Source organism: Acipenser ruthenus, chromosome 26 (genome assembly GCF_902713425.1).
Source record: "Acipenser ruthenus chromosome 26, fAciRut3.2 maternal haplotype, whole genome shotgun sequence".
NCBI lineage: Eukaryota > Metazoa > Chordata > Actinopteri > Acipenseriformes > Acipenseridae > Acipenser > Acipenser ruthenus.
The window spans coordinates 5,040,907-5,056,195 of record NC_081214.1 but is presented as its reverse complement, the minus strand read 5'-3'; the positions used below and the strand labels follow the sequence as shown (position 1 = coordinate 5,056,195).

Here is a 15,289-nt window from a genome sequence, read left to right as displayed (position 1 = left end):
TTAGTCCCTTTGAGTCAGTTCGTGTTTCGCAACGTAGAGCGGACTGGAGTTAAAAGCAAGCAGCTCTTTTAAAGCACACTGAAATACACAATACCCGTATGAAAGGGTCTGGCCAAACAAGTCTAAAAAAGTGTTGTGGTGGAAATAGGATATCAGCATGCAATAGGATTGCAAGCTTCTTGGCAATAAAAGAAAACATCACGTTAGTTTATAAAAGTAAACCCAAACTGTGATTTTAAAAATCAACTCAGAAACAGTGAACATTTTATTGTGCACAGCAGCTGTAACTGGCTTGGTACAGAAAACACAAGGCTCTGGTTTGCAGCGTTAAGTCACACTTTAATTATGAACATTTTAATATAGCTGCGCTAGACTGCATTAGTCAGCTACTTTCAAATACATCGCATTTAGAAAAAAAAAACTAAATAAATGTCAAAGAAAGCTTGGTTTTAAATTTGCTCAAGAGCCTTCGCAAATCTTGGCCAAACAGCAGATGGAAAGCATGCAGTTGCTGTACAACGCAAGCGAAAACAAGCGGACAAAAAAAAGAGCACTGCTGCAGAGACCAAACCAGCTTTTGATGCCAGCTTTGTAGAACTCTTCAATTAAAAGGGTTAGCGGGCAGCCTTACCTTTTGTTGATGGGCTTCTCGTCCTTCTCGTAGGGCTTCACAAACCACTTGCCAATGCGCACGAAGCTGCGGTTCATCAGGCAGCGCTCCAGCAGGTTGTGAATGGCTTTGAAGAGGAGCGTGCGGCACTCGTATGACAGGCCGCTCTCCCACACACCATCCTCCTCCCCTGCAAGCAACCAGGGAAACAGTCAGACAGCTGCACTTGGGCTCAATGGAGAACAGTTTGGTGCTTGTGTCCATACAGCCAAGCCATTTGTGAACAGGGATGGAAATATAGACTCCTCTTGCATAGCAGTTTCACCAGTTTCCAGGTTTTACTGCATGCTTGATGGGCCTCAGAGTATAGGTAACAAGTTCAGGTGTGTCTTATTAAACTCCTAGCAAGAAAAACCAGAAGTGGATCAAACTTATGCAATGGGAGTCTGAGTTCCATCCCAAATGAGTGTAAAACCAGTTATGCTGTAGATACATATAATTATGGAAGAATGTAGTAAACAAGATACCCATGAAGTCAATGTAACTATTCAGGGATTAATTTGCATTTTATGCATGAATGTTCAGGGCATGAAGTTAAGGTCATGAAGGACAAGGCAACGTTGCCTTCGTTGGGCGTGAAGATTCAGGGGCACCAAGGCAGTTCTAGGGGGCAAAAAGGCAAAACATAAATCCAACCCAAGGGCACCAAGGTGACTTCATACTCCTTCATAAAACAACAAAAAAGAAATACAGAAAGCTTGTTATGTTGATGAAATTGTAATTCAAACAAATACAAATCAATGTTTGAGTGATTCACACCCTAATTGTTACAAAAAGAAAATAGGTCACTTTTCCCATTGTAAAAATCAAATGGTATAAAAATAAAACGCAGCGAGCTGCTACTTGAACGACGTAGCTACTTGGTCTAAGAATTTGAACAAAACTAATAATTATTATCTACCTATTGTGTGTTCACTGCGTTGGTGTTTCGGGTTGGGGAATAACACCTTATTACAAAACAGCAAAGCCATTGAAATGTCTATATAAAATTTGCAATTTATATACACTGAAGACATGATTTAGAACGTGTATTGCACCACTGCATTTTAAAGCATTGCAATTTTAAGCCTGTTCTGTCTCAATTCAATTTCATTCTGTCTAATCTCATCCTTTCTGCAGTACTGTACTTGACAACTAAGTTCACATTATTATTATTATTATTATCAGGGCCGAACTGTTGTGCACGGGGCTCAGAGACGCAAAACAAATCACACAGTGACACTGCCAGTGAACACGTGGGATTGAAAATTCCTGGAAGCACGGTCATGTTGGGCAAACAGCATCCCTCCCTCTGTTTACCCGTCATTAACCAATGGTACAGTATGTCTCTCGTGGCTTAGTGTTGGGAGGGGCACAATAAAAAGAATGGCAACAATAATACATTATGGTAATGACTCATTTTCTCGCAGGACGAGATTAGATAGAATTAAATTGTGACAGAACGGGCCAGCTGACTCTGAGCAGGTTTGTGAATGGGTTGCAGATCAGACGTGCTGGTGTTGAGGGACACCGGTGGCAACTAAGAGCGGGCTTACAGGCAACTTTTAATTTGGGAGGCATCTTGGTTAGAACCTATTGCTTTATTTGCAGGACAGATTGAAGCCCTTCACACACAATGCCATCCTGCAACAGTGAACCTGGTAAGAATTTTCTATTGACTGTGCTGATCACACTGCCCAGAACCTGCAGAAGATGGAGGACACAGCTGCTATAATGTAGTGATTTAGAGATGTGAAAGAGGACCAGTGTTAATCTGGTCGTTATTACACTATTAAAATAACAGATTACTACTTTGCACTTGTGCGCAATAACTGAGGACATCTCTTCGATGGTGTGCTTTTAAAAATGTATAGAAGTGTCAAGGGGACAACAGTTTCCCAGCAACCCAGCACTGGGTCATGTGTTTTTTTTAATACTGGAAACATTATTTCTTTTCTAAATTAAAAACTAGTATAAAAATCTAAACAAAAGCCAGACGTTGCGTATATTACTCACGCCGCGCCGTTCTGAATTGTGCAGTCATTGAACAACAAATAAAATCTTCCACATGAGCTACCACTGGAAAAACATTTTGTGCTTATCAAAAAAGCTGAACGCCAACACAAAAAGTGAAAATGTAAACTAGCAAGGCAAACTGTTTCAGACATCATGAAAAGAAAATATGCCTACTTAAAAGCAACACGGGAAAAAAACTGCATCCCATTAGAAAGTGTCTGAATCCTGTATGCAGGTACAGTATGAACAAGTGACTTTCTAAGGTAAGATTTGGTTGTGCTTCTTTGGTGTGAATGTACAGTAAGAGTTATTTTTGAAGCATTGAAATAGTTTTGGGTGTAATCCAGCACTCTTATCTGGCGCAATTCTCCAGTCCCAAGCGACGCTGGATTGGACAGGTTTTACTGTATTTGACTTGGTCTGATCTTACATTTTGACGCTACCAATGTACATAGCGGTTTAAAAAATGATGGTGTTTAACCTACACTCTACAGGCATCTATCCCAGGCACTGAAGTGAGCAGGATTAGTCAGTAAGTCCACATGAGTACAAGTTTCACAGTCCACCCTGACCAACTCATCTGAATATAGGCAGAGAGCTACAGCAACAATGCACAAATCAAACACAGAGTTCAGCTCTTTTCTTATTCAGCATTCAACGCCTCAAAGACTTGGAAGGTTTACCGGAAACAAGTCCTGCTAATATAAATCTTTGAACTGCGTGTTATGCCAAAATTCTGGCACTGGTTGACTGTTTTGAATAGAGCCTGCAGTATCATTAACTGAGGCTGTATAGCAGCGAGAGGCGTGTGAAATCTTGTAAACAGGCTCAACTGGGAACGAGTTCCCAGCAGGAGTCCTGCACTGCAGATCAGGAAGACTGGAGAACAACTAAATAAATATTAACTAGGAAGCACAGCACTTGTGGACTGTGGACGCATACAAGCTATCCAATCCAAGAGGACTAAGCTAAATCTACTGACAAGAATGTAAAACAGAAAAGGATCGCACTGCATATTTAGGAGGGGTGGTCATTTCTGGTTAATTTCCTGGATTAAACGCATTTAAATGTATTGGGAATATCTGTAACCAATCATAAAAAGCCCTGCATCACTTAAAAACAAAATACTGCACCAAGTATCTGTGTACAGGACTTTGTGTGTAAGGTATTTGTACGTATATGGTGAAGAGGTTTGGCATGTTTATTTTCACAACAGTTAAATCATTAAAGCAATAAAGACCCAGCATACTTAAAGGTTGGGTTTTTAAACTTAAATATAACATTTGGCTCACAAAGTAAATGTAGTGCCAAGTACTTTTAAAGGGGAAAGGGAGATCGTGGATACAGATAAAACTCTTCGGGGAAGGCAACAAAATGATACTCAAAATGTGTGTTTTAATGTGGGGTTACATTTTATTATTTGACATTTTAAACCAAAAACAGAATTGTGACGTCTGTTTACTGCACGTTCCTCTATAGTTTTACAACCTTGTTGAAAGTCTGTTTACATTGCAGCTATTACCGTAAGCAGGCAGGCTTCCTTCCCCCATGAAAACCAAGTCTGTGAGCAGCAAGCCATCAACATAACACAACACTCAGACACCTACAAGCAAAGCACTTCACACTGTTAACATCCCCCCACGGTGTGCACTGGCTATAGCGAATAGAATCACGGTTACAAACAGCCCAATAAGCCAAGTAAAAAAAGAAGTAAAAAAAAAAAGCACTAGCCTTTGAGACACTTACTGCTAGAGGTTTCTTTTAACTGGAAATTCTGAATTACGTTTTTCCATTTCTCTAAAAAACTGCGTTGCATCACAAAGCTTTCCCAAAAGAGTGGCTTTGTAAATGGAAATAAAGTGTAGCCAACAACACCCAGTATGTTACAAAGCCAAGTTAACTGAAGATGCATGTCTCACAGACAAAGTGTTAGACAATTATGTGTTAATCAAGCTTGAGGCACCAGCTTCGAACGAAGAATCAAAATTGGGGCAAATTTGCCTTTTCAATTCCACTTTCTGTAACAGAGCAGAACAATGGTGGACAATGCAATATCCAGACAAGGCATTCCATTTTAAAGTCATGCAACACACAGGACTGGGTTCTGTAGACGGCTCCCTGATTTTATTTCAGGCATGGAGCCACTTTCTGTTTCAAATCTATATAGCTGTTGTATAAGATAATTTCTGCCACAATCTGCAAGCAGTAATTATCTGCCTAGATGCCAAAAGAAAAGTGTTACACGGACCAGTGCAACTGCATAAATATTGGTGGCCAAACATTATAATGGGACCATAGGGCGAAAGTCTACGCCTGGCTGCCATTGAGATATTGAAGGTGAATTTACTTTATTAAACTCTCCTGACATGAAGTTTGTAAAGGGCTGCTGGGAGAATGATTCTGTCCCTCTGATAAGCACAATACACGAACGGCTGCTGCACCCTCAGATAAACGCTGCCAATGAAAGGAAGCCCTTCCTCTCCCTTTCAATCTCTGCAGATATAAGATTACAAGTCAATTATGCTTAACGAGCGCAGTGAATGCAGGAGTTCTTTAAACAATTAAAGAGGACAAGGTGTAAAGGGCCCTGCAAGATGAAAATACAATACAAACAGACATGTTATTTTTAATATATGGAATTCTGTTTTCCAAGACTTTTGTTTGAGTGATTAGCAGTCTGTGCTATGCAACTCCTGCAGTATTCAGAATACTGGGAGGCATAAATACATCTTCAAGCATGCATTAGGCTGGAGATTTTAAGGTTGTTTAAAAAAAACTGAACGTTACCTTTTGCCTTACTAAACTGCTAACGAACTCAATTAAGCTCCATGATCACGTTACAATTTTATTTTGGTTTAGGAAATTTGAGCGCTTTTCCTGGTTTATAGGCTTCAGTCATCACCTAAGCATTTTATAACCCCCCCCCTCCCACCACATCTACAACAACGGCCATGTCCAATTGTAAAATTCAAATCGGATATCCAAACTGACAGGTCCCACTTCCCCACAATCAACTGAAAAATGAAATCTCAAATCTGGGAAGCATCATCTAAAAAATACAAATGTAAAATAACAGAAACATGACTGGTTTAAAAGACCCTGATGAGTCATTTTGGCTAAGTTTAAGGATAAGGGGACTGCAATTCAAAGCATGTGAGAAACATCACAAAAGCACAACTTCTATTGCAACAATATGTAGACTTAAGAACGTTCCCGTCTGGATGTCTATATCACTGTTGTTGCAGTCTTATTTTCTTATTCTAAAAAGTCATGCAAGGCTCTGTGTGACCTTTGAACTACTGGCACCAACTGCCATTGTATAGAGCTGGTGGAACCAACAAAGGTGAAAGGTCACAGCCTCACATGAACCAGTGACCAGCTAGGAAGAACTGAATTCAGCTGGAAGATTACATCTCAACGTGAGATGAACAGAAATCAATACATAGACACACTCACAAAAATATTTGCTTTGCCTAAATATTCAGAAACAAAAATTAAACCAGGGGTGAGACTTTAAAAGTTTTAGCAACCTGTAGCCTGTCGGCGCCCTGTTTATTCAGGCTTTGTTGTACGTTTGGTTTTGGTGCCAGCTTGTAGCAACAGCTGAGCCCCGTGTCGGATAGCTTCAGGTTATCAGCAACATCTTTCCCACACAGAGTTTCAGATTCACTTGAATAGTATCACTGCTGAAGGAGGGGATAAGCCCAGCCACAGGTTTCTCCCCACAATTAATTTCTGCTGCACCCAGGCATTAAACTTGGCGATGAATATCTTGTGATCAGTGCTGTGTCTGCAGAGTTCAGGGGGACTCTTCAAGCCAAGGCAATAAAGCAGGGCAGAGCGCTGTTCACTTCCCCACGAGCAACACTGACAGCACTTCACAGGTCTCCATTACTAATTAATGAAGATTTCCTGACCAAAGCACAATGTGGCAGCATTCACGCATGGGTGTACCGCAGAAATCACAGCAGACAAAGATTTATTAAAAAGGGCTGCGGAGGAAAATGAGGAGACCAATACGTCAAAATGAATCCTGAGTTTAGTTAACATACAAGACTCCATCTCCGATTACCTTTTCTATGCTCTTCATACATCCAATTCATTTGGAATTGTAGTTTTCCACAGCGAAATTCAGTAGTTTGTTAAATGTATTCTGGACAAGTTTTGTACTGACTGGTAGAGTCCAAGATCATTGTAAAAGTCCAAATAAATAAAGTGTGTTTTTTTTAATACTGGAAACATTATGCAAAACAGCTTACGTTTGCTTTGGGGAAATTCCTATAAATTAAAGTCCTTGTTACTATGAAAAGGTCAGTATGAATTACATCCTCGGCATGGGAGTGGCAATGCCTGTGCTCAGTATCAAAATCAAGTTCCCAAGATACAGCCATCAATTTGCACAGTAGGTGGAATAACTTCTTGCAACAAACAGTGATGGAAATAAGACTCGCAATGTATAGCCGTTGGATCCATTCCTGGTTTTATTAGTTTAATAAGATACACCGAGCGTGTTGCCTGTACACTGTGGCTACGAAAGCTCATAGCAAAACCTGGGTGAAAAACCTCTGCAATAGGAGCCTTATTTCCATCTCTGAAACTTTTCATCCAATTTGAGCACCTGTTTCAAAGATATAGCCTCCACTAACCAACCAATCAGAGGCACACGCACAAGACCTAGATTTCAATCTCCCCAGGGAAGCCCAGCAATTATCATACAATTGAGAGGAGAGTCAGCAAATGGGTTTCCAATATGAGCACATGCATACCCGTGGTACAATTGTTTACCCAATTTACTAAACAAGTGATGGTAATCCGCAAAAAGGATTATGTTTAACTGCAGTCCTTGACATAACAATTTGAAAGTATTTTCAATGCAAGTGGCAAGTGATTGCAGTAGCTCCATTTCAGATTTTGGTACTAAACTACTAAAAGGCCAATGGGAAAGCCAATAAATTGATCTGAAGATCTGTAAAAATCTTCCTTTTGACAGCTAGCGCTACCCACATTTTTTAACCAATTTAAAAACAAAATCATCTTCTAAAACAATATGCTCTGACGATTTACGCTCCAGCAAACTGTCGTGTTTGCTTCCATCTGCGCAAAACGCTTAATGGTTTTCTGACTGATGTGATGAAAATGTTAATGGAGCATACTACTTTGTTTTGTGGGATATGAAGTATGCAACACTTAAATATTAATATAGTACTTGAAAGTCAGTCCCTTCTGCGCCTCTCTCTGCTCGCAAGCAAGCACTGGGTTTTAACTCCTGAATAATGGGACTCGTGCAGATTCTGCCTACCTCGGTTTCTCCAGAACACTCAGAAATGAGGCAGAAGCAAACCGCTGAGCAATTAGCATCACACACAGGCAGGCTTCCATCCCTTATTTCAATGCAAAGATCAGGAATTCTTTCAGCAGAATGCGCTCATTTATCTCTGTTCAGAGCGCTGGCAGCACCGTGACACACTGCGGCTTTAGATAATCATTTGCATAAGAATCAGCAAACAGCCTACCAAGGGGTACTATTTAATTTCAAAATGACATTAGGCCTTCTCTAAATAACACTGCATAGGCAGTTAAGATTAGCAGTTGTTTTCAAGTATTCTGTTAAGTACGTTGCAAGGTAGCGCTGAATAGTGTCTGCAACTGCTTTGAGGTGCTATAAATTAAAATACTGAAAAAGCCACCGGAGTCAAGATTAAGGTCTCTTGTCAATCTTGACAACCAGGGGAATTAGTAGAAGAGGGCTTAAACAAACAGCATGTGCTCAGTGCAGAATTGGCTTTTCTCTCTAGTGGGTTTGAAGAGACAGGAGCTCATAAACTGCTAGATATACATATTTGTTTAAAAGTCAACAAGATAAGAAAGGCATCATTCACATGTATAGAAAAAGCCAATGGGAAACTCAGTCCAAACAGCCAAATCTTGGAACCAATGTTCCTTGGGCAACAAGTAATCTTGTAAAGAATGATTTGAGCGTCAATGTAAATTCAGAAATCTAAAGTCAAACTTATAAAATATACTGTTAATTCACTCTGAGCGAGGAATCAATGTAAAGTAATCTCGCTATACTGGGACCAAGTCTGAGACAAAGAAAATCCCGTTTGATCCATCACCCTCATATTTATTGCTATTCTCACAAACCGCTAGCATATAAAATCACCCCGAACAGCGTAGAAATACTTTAAAAAGCATAGCCAATAGGTCATATACTAGGACTTCTTTGTGCTATCGAGGAGTAAATATCTATATCCAGTTACAGTTTAAATAAACTGTACAAATCCCAAGATATACACCATGTTACTGGAATCAAAACAATATATAATTGAGAGCCAAATTCCCAATCATTCCCAGTGTATGCAAGCCTCCGAGTCCAGTAAAGCGTGGCTATTCTGCGGCTCACCTGACAGTTCATGGTGTACGAGCTCAGCAAAGTTCGGGTCTTCTCCCCACCAGAAGAGCCACAGCTCCCTGCGGCCGGGCGTGTGGTGCCTTCGCCACACACTCAGCACCTCCGCTTTCAGGCAGCGGCTGAAGCTGCACAGGATGGGGTCCTCCTCCGTCACCGGGAAGAGAATCGGGGCCGATGTTGGGCCTTGCCAAACATACCGCTTCCATTTAATCCCAGTCAAGTCAGCCTAAGAGAGAAGGCAGAACACAGAGAGCTCAGCATCAGATAGCAGGCACCTGGAAGTAAACATTAAGCAGCATTTCAGGAACAGCTATTAATCCTGCCCGATACGGTTATTGGAACACTTCTGACGGCCAGCATGTCACATAACAAAGCCCTGCAAAAACAACACTCTTGCATGGCTTCGACACACCAGATCACGGCTCCAACAGCAGCAGTCGCTTGTCTGGAAATCTCTGGGCACTTAAACTGCAGGGCTGCGTCTTCATAACAGCAAGGATTGAAATGCGTTTTAATAAAAGAAAGGGCAGAAATGTCGCTTTGAAATAATTGCAACAAGTTATCTCTCAATGCACTCCCCTGTGTAAAGCTATTTAAATACATACAGACATTAGAGACACCATTGCACAATCCTGCTTAAGAGGCCCTGGTGGCAGGATTCCTAAACACTATTAAAACATTTACATCAGTGCAAAGATTTCTTATTTTGTGAAGAAACAGTGCAAGCTCGGTGGATCTGGCAGCCTCGTTTCTGTGTGTTAATGGCTCAGCACTTGGAACTTTCCAAGCGCACCGCACACAGCCTTTTTCGACAGATGACAAGAGAAGGGGACGCTGAAATATGAGACCTACTACAGCACACAGCATGCTGTTGTACAGCAGAAAACACTCGAGGCCAGCTTCTCACACACAGGGCTGGGCCCTGGAGTAAACACAGCGACACTCAAACAGGAGTCATCTCACCTTTGTTTCTGTTCTTTCAAAATCCACAAGCAAATGTAATACGTTACAAAAAACAGCCAATAACTCAGGGCACTGCAGTCTCAAAATGATATATAGTGTACACTTAGAAATATCTCCTGGGGTATAGGACAAAATAAAAAGAAAGCTCAGAGCAATTCATTACAGGCACAAAGTTAATGCAATGGGTGCAAATGCTTGAACAGTGAAAGCCCAAAGACAGTATAATGGTGCCCCACTGTTTCGCCATACGCTAAAACGGCATACAAGCAATTATAAATAACTTGTAACAGGCTGGCATTAAAATATGCAAGATCATTTGACATTTAAGACTGAACTGCTCATAAATAATTCCTAGGCTGCCCAAAAATTCAACTTCTTTTGAGTGTGATATAAAAAGATTATTCATCAAGTTTAAAGCACTGCTTTTCATTATTTAAACAGCACGGCAAATCACTTCAAATTGATTAGCAAGGCCTGGCTTTGATTTGATTCCTTGAAGTCGAGGTCTTGCTGAAATTGTGGACAATTGGTAGCATTTCTCACAGCAAGGCGAGTATAAAACACAGCCACAAGCAAAACGGACATTTAGCATTTACAAGTCTCAATGAAACTTCTCTTCTCTGGCTTCTGATTTTCAGAACTCAATTGAAACAGATCTTGGCAACCTTTTGAACAGGAAGGTTAGAGACATGGTTCCTTCCTCATCTGCAAAGGCCAAGCATTACAACAATAACTTTCAAAGTACACTGGAAGAACAGTCAGTAAATACTACCACGTGAATGCTGTTGTGAATGCAACTGCTGGCATGGGTGTAAACATGCATATCATTCCAGAAGCTCGCTTGTCTCGAGATCAGACACGGATTTGCAGTTCCTTCGACTCTGATGTTAAGAGTAAACAATCTTGCACCTTCATATGTGTGCACAATAATTTTAAAAAGAAATGTAATTAAAACTAAATAAGAAAACAAATGTGAATAAATGTTTCCCTTATCTTACAGTGCAAAGCCATACCCCATGATTTAGGATGGAAGCATTCCACAAGACAAACGGTTCACTAGCAGTTAGATCAATTACATCGGGTAGGTGTCATCACAGGGATAACCCTTATGACCTGTGGTGGCATCACTACCAGAATCCTCCCGGCCATTTGGTGCCACCACCTGCCCTGTTTAATTGCTCAGCTGTGATTGTTTTTTTTTTTTTTATACTCTTAAAAACAGCAGTACAATTTCCCTGCTGACTGGAGTATACAGATGTCCAAGTGTGTAAACTAGTGTAATATGTGTAACAATGGAGGCTGGAGTGGCTGTTCAGTCCTCTGGGCCCCTCCTGGTTTGTTTCATCCAGACTGCTCTATCCAGAGTATTCCAGGTTTTTGAATGCCAATCCAAGTCTGCTGCTCCAGGATTCTGAACAGACCGGGATAGACTCCAAGGAGAAAGCTCAAAATAAAAACACACTAAAGAGGATGTTCAGGAAAATAATACAATAGTGTAGAAAAGTAGGCTGCAGGTTGTAGAAACGTATCTTTCAGTTTAGGATTCTTCAGAACCAACCACAACTACTGACATGAGTCACACTTTGACATCTGGAAACAGCTCAGTCATGGAGCGTCTCAACCAAGACTAAAATGTCTTCCTTGCGATTTGAATTCCCATAAGCACGCTCATAATGTAAAAATAAAACTATACTGATCTGCTGTTTACTTAAAGTATTAAAAGAAAAAAGTTACATTTTCAGATAGGGGTCTCTCGAAATATATATTTATATTTTACACCAGTTATCTAATTTAAGGGCTTTCAAATTAAGCATGCTTTGTAACATACTGGCTCATCGTTTGACAAACTATTTAATCTATTAGGTATAACTGAGCAGTCTAATTAAAAATTAAAACATTTTGTTGTTTTTTTTTTAAATGGGGTCTTACAGATATAAATTCCTAGGCTAAAAATACTTTGGAATGTTGGAATGAAACTATTTCAAGCTTTCACACAGCGACATGGAATAAATTGTCACACAAGCATTTTAACAACGCAGCCTTCCTTCTGAAAAACGATTTCAAGGGGTGCTTATAAATATTTACAGACCCTAAAACAAACAATTTTCTACAACAACTACACTGCTGGGTTATGCAACCGTGTGAAGATGCATACAACTTTAGTGAAACTAGCAAATCCAGTCACCAATAACGTATTTTTTTACAACGGAATTAACGGCTAATAAACACCGTTGTCTGAATATGTTTTGCAAAAAAAAAGTTTGTGTGATCTGATAACAAATCTCTTACTGCCATATAAACAACGACAATTATTAACCAAGATAAGCTATAAAAACAGAAAAGGCTACTATAGTTTTCTTCAGCTTGAAAGTAATTAATCAATATGCTGTATATAAGCTTACATGTCAAATATGGATCCATTCTACCTCAATGCTAGTACATTAGAAGACGACTATTATAAACAACTGAAAGGCTGTAAAACCACTAGCTAAAAAAGTTACTAAAGAAAACAAAATACTAAAATGTGTTTGAACTGATAACTCATAATCAACTCTCTCAAGATTTGAATCCTTGTCAACAACGAATTACGACACTTCCAAAAATATTCATTTCAAACAGATGAGCGTTTAATCCGAGTTAATGTGCAATGACTAACAGCGCAAAATACTGCAACCGAAAAGTTGCATGCAAGACATATGAACCTATGATTACATGCCAACCAAAATGCGTAATGAAAAACAGCAAGTTAACTCTTCGTTTCGGGCATTACGTTAAAACAGGGAACTTTGCAGCGTTTAAGATGTTGCGTGTTTACAATATTAACAATTAATGTTTGTCAACTCACTTTGCACAAGCTTAAAATAACGCACAAGGCCATCGATGAGATGAACATTTTTCGTTTAGTCCCATATCAATACAATGTACTACACGCATGCAGATAAATAGAGGATTGATCAGCACGGTTTGAATTGCAGTGCCAGGCAGGCCCCAAGCCTGCTCGCTCCAGCCCTGATCAGGACACTCACTCTCACTCACAGACTGTTTTCTGCTTGTTAAAAATGGCTGCTTTTCCTTTAGTTTTAGACCACTTACCAGATCAAATAAATTGGAATGGCAATCCTCCAGACTGGCCCCGTTTGGTACAAAACAAGAACTCATCCTTTCACAGCAAGATCGAGCACTCCATCATTCCAGTCCCCAATAAAGAAAGAACAATTTTATACAAAAATTGGAAAAAAAAAAAAAAAAAAAAAAAGCCACAGCAAGATTTATTTTAAACAATCGGTTGTTTTGTCCCTTCTCGTCCGCCACAAAATACCCGCCGTAAAACAAAGGCAACCCCTACCCCCACATCGTCTACATTAAAAGCGACTGGTAACGTAGATTAAAATTTTAAAAGCCAAATAGCTCTTTAAAACAAAAAAAGAACCGGAGAGCAAATCAGCACTCTCCCCTCCCCCTTTGCTTAAAAACGGTCTGTGATAAAATTCGTCCCTCTATGCCTCCATCCCGACCGGATTCACTTTAAAAATGAAAAACATTTTGTGAAAAACGATCGAAAGCTAAAGTTGAATTATATTTTTTCGGTCATTTTAAACATTATTTCGGTATCTGTTCCTGCTGGTTTCCATTTGAATTCATAGATTCCTTTCTTTAATGGCGGCCACAGGGACAACTCTGCCTCCCGTTGTCGATTGGCTGGCAGTGGTCATGAGGTGTGTAATAATGCTGCGATTGCAGGTCACTGCCGCTAGGCGAGACAGCACGGCGCTAGAGAGCAGTTAGATCTCAATACAAATGATGAACCTTTCTACTTACAGCCTGTAAACAGTGCGCCACCCAGCGCATTAGAATGAACATTTGAGGGGAAATCTGTTTTTTTATTCGTTTTTACAGTAAAAATCTTATTCAGCTGAAGGTACCGGTATTTGAAACCGTAGTAGAGTGGCGTTTGAATGTATGACAAAACAAACCTGTGTCTTTAGACTTGAAAACCACAACTTTAAACCACTGTAAGCATGTGACATTAGTGCATTAGTGTCATCATTAACAATTCCGAGGAAATGACAGCACCCACCAAGTACAGACAGTGTCATGTGAGAGTATTAATAGGTTTATAAACAAACGCCAGCAATGATGATGAAGACCGTTAATAATATTATTATTATTATTATTATTATTATTATTATTATTATTATTATTATTATTATTATTATTACACCTCATTTTAAAATGCTATTACATTATACCCTCTGAAAACCAACACGTTAACGTTGCACTGTTGTGCTCCAATCTTGGTCACAGAGGCCTGAAAGCAACAGCATTGACTAATCAATAAACCAGGTGCTGAGCAGGGGCTGTGTTAACTGGACCCATGCTTCCAGTATATGGGTGCCTGCGTTAGGGCTGAGTTCTGTAACCTTTTCCCTGTCTTGTCAGGCACTATAAACATTTACCCAATTGCACCCAGTTCAAAACTACAGGCTCCTCTGAGAAATGTAGGAAGCCAAGGCAGCAGGAGAGTAAGACAGCCTAATACTCAAAATAATGACCTAACATGAATATCCATTGACGTTACTGACTGTGGGTCTGAAATACAGGGGCTTTTGAGTAGAGGTGACTGGGATGCATTGAGACTGTTGTGAACTGCTGTTAGGTTATGCAAAGCCACACCAGGGCTATGTTTGTCATGCTATAGAGCCAAGAAAAGTAGTGACATCACAGTGAGAGCCATGTGGACACTGTTTGTGATGTAGCCAGGTGTGGGGCTTCCCTGTCACAAGTCCCTGCAGGTGTCAGGAGCTACATCATGGAGAAGTAACACCACCTTTCAAAACAATATCCTCTCATCGTATGGTACAGTATTATGAAATGAAGACCTGCAGGACCAAATTGGATTACACTTGAAAAATACTGTGCAAGACAATTTATTGGCTGAGCTTTTGAAATTGATATTTTAGGAACCAATGTGTGAGAATTTTAAGCACTTGCATTTGAAGTAACACTCCAGAACTTAGTAACACAAATGTATAGTGTCGGTAACACTTTATATAAACTATTGCTTTGCTAAGGCTCACATTAGCATAAATATATTATATAACAGAAGCTTAAAATGCACTACATTATGTATAGGAAAAAAACAGTCCCTTGGAAACAAGTCGTCAAATGCAGTAATTGCTATGCATTAAAAAAATAACTATTTGAAACATATGTTAGGTAGTTTGAATAGACTGGCCAAAGGTTTTGCA

General features: G+C 39.9%; 1 protein-coding gene across 1 annotated transcript in view; it reads right to left on the bottom strand.

Annotated features, from left to right (window-relative positions):
* LOC117430729 (mediator of RNA polymerase II transcription subunit 13-like) overlaps nucleotides 1-13,826 on the bottom strand; it is a 45,730-nt gene extending 31,904 nt beyond the window's left edge. The window contains exons 1-3 of the mRNA XM_059000543.1: nucleotides 13,134-13,826; nucleotides 9,069-9,303; nucleotides 632-800 (exon numbers count right to left, since the gene is read on the bottom strand). Of these exons, the coding sequence (XP_058856526.1) occupies nucleotides 632-800; nucleotides 9,069-9,303; nucleotides 13,134-13,199 (470 nt within the window). The 5' untranslated portion in view covers nucleotides 13,200-13,826. The remainder of the gene's footprint in view (nucleotides 1-631; nucleotides 801-9,068; nucleotides 9,304-13,133) is intronic.
* Between the last annotated feature and the right edge of the window lie 1,463 nt (nucleotides 13,827-15,289).